The sequence below is a fragment of the Orycteropus afer genome, unplaced genomic scaffold (assembly GCF_000298275.1).
Source record: "Orycteropus afer afer isolate SDZICR_OR568_19922 unplaced genomic scaffold, OryAfe1.0 scaffold00034, whole genome shotgun sequence".
In the NCBI taxonomy this organism is placed as follows: domain Eukaryota; kingdom Metazoa; phylum Chordata; class Mammalia; order Tubulidentata; family Orycteropodidae; genus Orycteropus; species Orycteropus afer.
Genome location: NW_006921621.1, coordinates 1,017,793 through 1,025,611, shown reverse-complemented (window position 1 = coordinate 1,025,611; position 7,819 = coordinate 1,017,793). Strand labels below are relative to the sequence as shown.

Below are 7,819 nucleotides of genomic sequence, written 5' to 3'. Positions count from 1 at the left end.
ATACAGGCATATGAGTTGAACATTTACCTCAAGTAGATACACTCTTTGGAGAGAACAATAATGGGAGAAAGAAGGGCTGCTTACGCACAGGGAGACGGCTCAGGGGGCAGGAGTGTATGGAGGGATGGCCATTGGGAAGAGGTAACTATGGGGAGGAAGTGGGAGGGGAGCTGTTGCATTGTCGTAAACTGTGGTCAATGACATGAGACAAAGTATATGTGAATTGCTGTATGGAAAGTGAATTTGCTCTGTAAATCTTCACCCAAATCACAGTTAAAAAAAAGTGATGTTAAGTAATTCACTGTACCACAGTAGCCTTCCAATATATTTATTCAATCTGTGTGCTGAGTAAATAATCCAAGAAGTTGGACTGTATGAAGAAGAATGTGGCATCAAAATTGGAGGAAAACTCATTGACAGACTGTGATATGCAGATGATACAACCTTGCTTGCTGAAAGCAAAAAGGACTTACAGCACCTACTGATGAAGATCAAAAACTACAACCTTCAGTATGGACTACACCTCAACATAAAGCACAAGTCCTCACAACAGAACCAGTAAGCAACAGCATGATAAACAGTGCAAAGATTGAAGTTGTTAAGGATTTCATTTTACTTGGATCCGCAATCAATGCCCTTGGAAGCAGCAGTCAAGAAATCAAACAGTGTTTGCATTGGCAAATTTGCTCCAAAAGATCTCTTTAAAGTGTTAAAAAGCAAAGGTACGACTTTGAGGACTAAGGTGCAGCTGACCCAAGCCGTGGTATTTTCAATCTCATGTGCATATGAAAGCTGGACAATGACGAAAACAAAAACCTCTTGCCATCAAGTTGATTCTGACTCATGGTGACCCTATGGGGCACAGTGTAATTGCCCCATGGGGTTTCTGTGGCTGTAAATCTTTATAGAAGCAGACTGCCTCATCTTTCTTCCACAGACTGGCTGTTGGGTTATAACTGCTGACCTTTTGGCTAGCCCAGTGCTTTAATCACAGCATCACCACAACTGCTTGACAGTGAATAAAAACCAAAGCAAATTTACTGTCATTGAGTTAATTCTGACTCAGAGACCCCCCATTGGGTTTGTAAGGATGTAAATCTTTATGGAAGCAGACTGCCTCATCTTTCTTCCACAGAGTGGCAGGTAGGTTCAAACTACCAACCTTTTGTTTAGCAGCCAAGTGTCTTAACAAATACACCACCATAGCTCCTTGACAATGAATAAGGAAGACTGAAAAAGAACTGATACTTTTGAATTACAGTGTTGGCAAAGAATATTCAATATACCATGGACTGCCAGAAGAACTAACGAGTCTTTCTTGGAAGAAATACAGCCAGAGTGCTCCTTAGAAGGGAGAATGGTGAGACTTTGTCTCATGTACCTTAGATATGTTTCAGGAAGGACCAATCCCTGGAGAAGGACATCATCCTAGGTAAAGTAGAGAGCATCAAAGAGGAAGACTTCCTGAAATGGATTGACACAGTGGCTGCAACAGTGAGCTCAAAATTAATTGTGAGGATGGTGCAGGATCAGGAGTGTTTTCTATTGTACATAGATAGAGTCACTATGAGTTGGAGCTGACTCAGCAGCACCTAGCAACAACAATAAAACCCCACATTTGATAGTTTCTTTGTATTTTTATAGGAGGTCTGGTGGTACAGTGGTTAAAGCATTCAGCTGCTAACCAGAAGGTCTGTGATTCAAACCCACCAGACACTCCATGGGAGAAAAGTGAGGCAGTCTGCTTCCATAAAGATTTACAGTCTTGGAAACCTTATTAGGCAGTTCTGCCCTGTCCTTGAGGATTGCTGTGAGTTGACATCAACCCAGTGGCAGTGGGTTTGTATATTTGTGGCTATATTTAAACTGTCAAAAATCAAAGTGGTAATGAATTGCCTCTGCTACAGTATGGAGCTCAGGGGAGAAGAAAGGTGAACGGAAGTAGTCAAGTGAGGAAGAAGGAGAAAGGATTCCGTATGGAGAGAGCAAGGGAAGCCCTTGGAACTAAAGCGGTGTAGTATGATGCTAGGCAAAAGCTGGGTGGCTAAATTGGAGCCTTGGAAGTTATCCTGGGGAACTCAGGTCTTCTCTCATTAGCTGTACTTTTGTTAGGTGCCATCGAGTTGGTTTCAACTCAGTGATTCTTCGTGCAACAGAATGAAACACTGCCTGGTCTCGTGCAACATCCTCACAATCATTGCCATACCTCATTGTAGCCACTTTCTCAATCTGTCTTGTTGAGAGTCTTCTCCTTTTTCACTGACCGTTTACTTTACCCAGCATAATATCCTTCTCCAGAGACCAGTCCCTGCTGTACTTACAGATAAAATGGTAATAAAAACCCACTGCCATCAAATTGATTCATAGGGACTCTTAGCAACCCTATAGGACAGAACAGAACTGCCCTATAGGGTTTCGTAAATCTTTATGAAAGCAGACTGCTTCACCTTTATCCCATGGAGTGGCTGGTGGGTTAGAATTGCTAACCTTTTGGTTAGCAGCCATATGCCTTAACACTGCACCACCAGAGCTTCTTACAACAGTAATAAAGTAGACTATTTGAGAAGAAAGAGAAATAACACGTCTCAATGGGACCTATAAGTTCTAAGTCGTTTATTATAGTAAAACTTGTGAATGAGAGAAGCTCTATAAGGTGGAAACCCATCTGAGAAGGAAAACTAAAATATTTTCAACTAATACAGAGTGATAGAAAAGTAAGACTGTACTCTGTCACAGGCAGAAAACTTTTGAGTCAGAAAAACGTAATTCCGTGAGTTCCGTCGCTCACTGATTTCACTGTAAATATTTTGACTACTATTGATGTTCCTAGAAGCTCTGGTGGCATAGTGCGTAAGGCATTTGACCGCCAACCAGAAGGGTGGAAGTTCAAACCCACCAGCCACTCCTCGGAAGGAAGATTGGGCAATCTACTTCCGTAGCGATACCACCTTGGAAAGGAGGGGTCGCTGTGAGTCGGATTCAACTCCACAGCAGTGAGTGGCTTTTTTTTTTTTTTTTTAAATTGATGTTCCTAGTAAGAAAAGATTCTACCTTACTACTACTCGTACTCATTGCAGTGGAATTGATTCTGACTCACAGCAACCTTGTAGGACGTTTGAAGTGCCTCATATGGCTTTCTAAGGTTATAAATCATTATGGAAACAGACTGCCACATACTTCTTCACGTCAGTGGAGCAGTTGATGGGTTTGAATCTCCAACTTTCCTATTAACAGCCAGGGGCTTAACCACTGTACCATCAGGGCTCCTTTCCAGCTTAAAAAAAAAAAAAAAAAGTATTTGACAGTATTTTAAATGATTACATTTTCCATTAAGCTCAGTTTTCTGGAAATTCTTCTAAGTTCCTGGCCTCTTTTAGTCATAGATTTACCTGTTACAGTATGCCAAGCACATTCCAGCCACAAAGGCACCTCTGCTTTGAGTCTGGTTGCCAGAGATAAAATAGGAGGCAAGACTTGTGTGGAGCTGTAAGATAGTGGAAGTGTATGTGGTTGCTGTATTCAGAGATTTGTACTAATACAAACAGTTTTACCCTGAACATTAACTCACTCAACTAAAATTTGCAAGTTACCATCTTTAGAACTAAGATTTTTTAATAGGCTTTATTATTTTTTGCTACTGTCAAGGTCATTTCCCTCATTGCCACATTTCTTCATAGGACTGAACATGTTGAATGTTGAACAAGTTCCGTTTGCCATTAGGTGTATTAACTAACAGATTTACCTTAGGGAACTTCACTAGGTCGTAGGATTCTGTTTGAGTAAACATTTATTGAGAATAAAAAGATAAAATGAAAGAAGTCTGACTTGAGACCTTTTAAGCCCCAAGCCATGCACTGTAATTCCAGTCCAGCTTTATACCACTTTAAGCCAATGTAATATATAAAAATCTGGATTTATAAACAGATACAATGAAGAGCTTCTTTACAAAAGCATTTATTACGTGCCTTTGACTACAGAGCTTTCCTAGTGCATTTAAAATATTAATGAACAAAAGTAATATCTACATGGAACACATTTAATAGCATGGCAGTTTTGTAAAACAAGCTACACCTGTATATGGATTATAGTGTTTAAGTAATCTGTGAAACAAAATCCATTTGCTGGACTCTGTTCCACAACTAAATGTTTGAGGGGGATCCTAAAGCAAAGTTTTGTTTTTGTTTATTGTTTTCTTATTGTGACTTGGGTGAAAGTTTACAGAGCAAATTCATTTTCTATATGACAGTTCATACACATTTTGTTTCATGACATTGACTACAATTCCCATAATATAATGGCTCTTTTCCTACTTTTTCCTTGTGATTACTTTTCTGTGTCATTCTTTCCTATTCATTCCGGCCCTCTGAGTTATCTCCCTGTGCAAATACTGATCTCCCATGGTTGATTATAAGGAATATACCTACCTGATGTAAATGTTCACCTTATATGCCTATTTAGTGTTTGGCTGGAAGCCACGGGAGTGAGTTCAATTCCAGATCTGAAGGGTTAGTATGGCCCATGGTCCCAGGGGTTACACCAGTCTCTGTCAGACCAGTGAGCCTGGTCTTTTTTTTTTTTTTTTTATGATTTTGAGTTTTGTTTCACGTTTTTCTCCCACTCTAGCCAGAATTTCCTACCCTCATCCCTTTCTGAGTGCTTGACAGTGGTAGCTGGGCACTATCTAGTTCTGGTTTCAGGGTCACATAGGCTGAGGGTTGCATGGTCAGCTAGTCTCTTAGACTAATTGTTTCCATGCATTTTTTTTTTTTTTTCATTCTTCTCTGCTCCAGATGAGGAGATAACAATTGTTGCACCTTAGGTGTCCACTAGCAAGCTTTTTAAGACCCCAATCACTGTTCACCAAAGTAAGATGTATGTCATACCAGTTGAGCTTGATATCCCCTGCGACCATGGTCCCAAGCCCACAGGTTCAACAACTTGCTCCCTTAGGGTGCTTGGTTGTGACTAAGAAGTTACAACTTGGCCTCCTTTTAGCTCTTTCATACATATGGACCTTCTTATGGCACATACAGATCCATATATAGAAATATCATCTGCTAGACTTACATGTGGTCATGGGTATATTCCCTGTTGCCTAGGCATACCAAATCATTCAGCCTGTCTACCTATGTATCTACCTGTAGTTTAATGGCAAAGTTGGTTTTGTTTTAAACCAACTACCAAAATATTTCAAACTGGCACCCAGTGTATCAGATTTTATCTGATTGGCATCACTAAATTTACCTGCTAAGAGGGTTATCTAGAAAGAAGTAACGACATACTTTCTTAGCATGAAACCTACAGTATTTTCTGTTTTTGGTAATTGCTGAAATTTATGGATCCTAGAGTTATTTGGGTTTGGTTTTTGTTTTGTTGCACCTCAGTTGGACTCAATTATGTTTAAAACACCTAATGTAACACTTTGACAACTCATTTCAAAACACTTCCTGATGGAAAGCATAACATCATCTATGAGGTTTGTTGTTAAGTGCTGTCGAGTCATTTCCAATTCATGGTGACCCCATGTACAACAGAACAAAACACTGCCCAGTCCTGCATCATCCTCACCAATGAAATAGTCTCGTGGCACCGAAAAAAGGAAAACCTTGCCTATATCTCTGTATCTAATCAAACCTCTTTAGATCTAACTACAATTTACAGGAAATAAGACAAAAGGAAGGTATTTACTGACACTTCAGCAAAATCCAGACAGTGGTAGACTACAGGAAAAAAAAAAAAAAAGACCCAATTCATCAGTAAATAAAGTGCAAGAAAAAAAGAAAGTGAGAGGAGAGGAAACATTTAAGTTACAGTAAAGTTAAGAGACATTGACTAATTGCAGTATATGGACCTATTTGAATCTTGATTCTACAAAGTAAAATATGTGTGTTTTACATATATGACATTTTGAGAAATTGGTAATATGAATAATATCTGACTAGATATTTGATAGTAAAGCATTTTTTACATTGATAATTGCTGAAGTTGGGTCATGTGTATTTGGGGGTTAATTGTACTTCCTTTTAATATGTTTAAATGTTTTTATTATCAAAAGTTAGAATATTCACACTTCTTTTGGGTAAAACTAAAAAGAAAAACTAAAGACCAAAATCCTTTTTTCTGCATTTTAATGTTGAGGGAAAAAATTACAGTCTTCAGTAATTGGTAGTGGATTTTCATTCTCGTAGAGATTTACTTTGATAATGAATTTAAGTATGCTAATCAGTCAAAAGTACATTAAGCAAAGAAAAATGAAAAATTTTTAGAGTATCAGTGAATAGTTATGTGATGTATATTGATGAAGGAGTTGACTTCATATTTTAAATGGATTATAAATAGTAATACACTGGGCTAATATTTTATATATAATTAGATTGGGTTTTGGATGAGCAATACTGATACTAAATTTTGGTGTGCAGAATGTTCCGATTCATGAGAAAGTGAGTCTAAAACACATACCCTCTATTTCAAAACACAATGTTACTATTACTGTGTTTTGGAGTAGAGGCTATACATTTCAGATTCATTTTCTTTTAGAAATAAATGGTAAGGTCCCAAATGCAAACTAGAGCCTTGCTACTTGAGGTGCTCAAACTGTTGATATTATGGTACTAAAGAAGAATTAGCTGATAGGAAATGTAGGGTTACAAAAGGAAACTGGTTTTTTGGTTTTTGCATAGTCTTGCTCATTATTTTGGTTTTCTTTTCTTTAGGCAGAAGCTGAGGAAGATTGTAATTCTGATGCTGTCAGAGCAGAAAATGATGATGAAAGTGAAAGCCCTGCTGAAACAGATCTGCAGGCATGTTTCTTAAATTGTATATTCGTTGTCTTCCATACGTAAACAGAGTTGGTCATAATTGCAAAGAGTTGTGGGTGCTTATTTGCATTGGATTAACTGTATTTTCATACCAGGTTATAGAATACTTAAATTAAAACTATATTAGGTTTTGGTGGTTTTTTTTAATAGGGATCAAAATAGAAGATCCTGCATAGAGTAGGAGAAAAATGTGGAACAAATCTCAAAATCAGGGAAAAAACAAAGACCAGGCTTACTAGTCTGATAAAGACTGGTAGAAACCCCAGACTATGGCCCCTAGTCACCCTCAGACCTGGAATTGAACTCACCCTTATGGCTTCCAGCCGAACAATAGAAAGGCATATAAAGTGAACATTCATACCAAGTAGGTACATTTAGTCAGCCATGGGAGATCCAAACCAAACTCGTTGCCGTTGAGTCAATTCCAACTCATAGCGACCCCCATTGGGTTTCCAAGGCTGTTAATGTTTACAGCAATAGAGTGCCCCATCTTCCTTCCTCAGAGTGGCTGGTAGGTTTGAACCACTGACCTGGTTAGCAGCCAAATGCCTTACCCACTATGCCACCAGAGCTCCTTACAGGAGAACAGAAGGGCAGTATTTGCACAGGAAGAAAGCTCAGAGGGCAGAAATGCATAGGAAAGAAGGACACAGAGAGGAAGTGGGTAGAGAGCTGTTACATTATGGGGATTGCAGTCAATGTCATTAAATAAAACATATACGAACTGTTGTATGGAAAATGAGTTTGCTCTGTAAACACCAAAAGATAATTTAAAATATATGTGTGTGTATATATATGTCAGTCATTGCTGTTTTGTAGCTTGATATATGAGTTTAAAGTATTCAAATCAAAGCTTCAGCATGATTCAAACACATAACCTTACAAAGATCAAGAGATTTGATACCTGAAAGTGTAAAATTTTTATATAACAAAAGAGATCATAAATGGCAAGCGTTGATAGATAGGTGGATAGATGAGTGGACAGGCTGAACGATTTGGTA

The 7,819-nt window shown here is 38.4% G+C and overlaps 1 protein-coding gene across 1 annotated transcript in view; it reads left to right on the top strand.

The window, feature by feature from the left end:
• The window catches only part of FBXO9 (F-box protein 9), a 32,309-nt gene that overhangs the window by 4,708 nt on the left and 19,782 nt on the right, over positions 1-7,819 (top strand). The window contains exon 2 of the mRNA XM_007936277.1: positions 6,714-6,800. Within this exon, the coding sequence (XP_007934468.1) occupies positions 6,714-6,800 (87 nt within the window). The remainder of the gene's footprint in view (positions 1-6,713; positions 6,801-7,819) is intronic.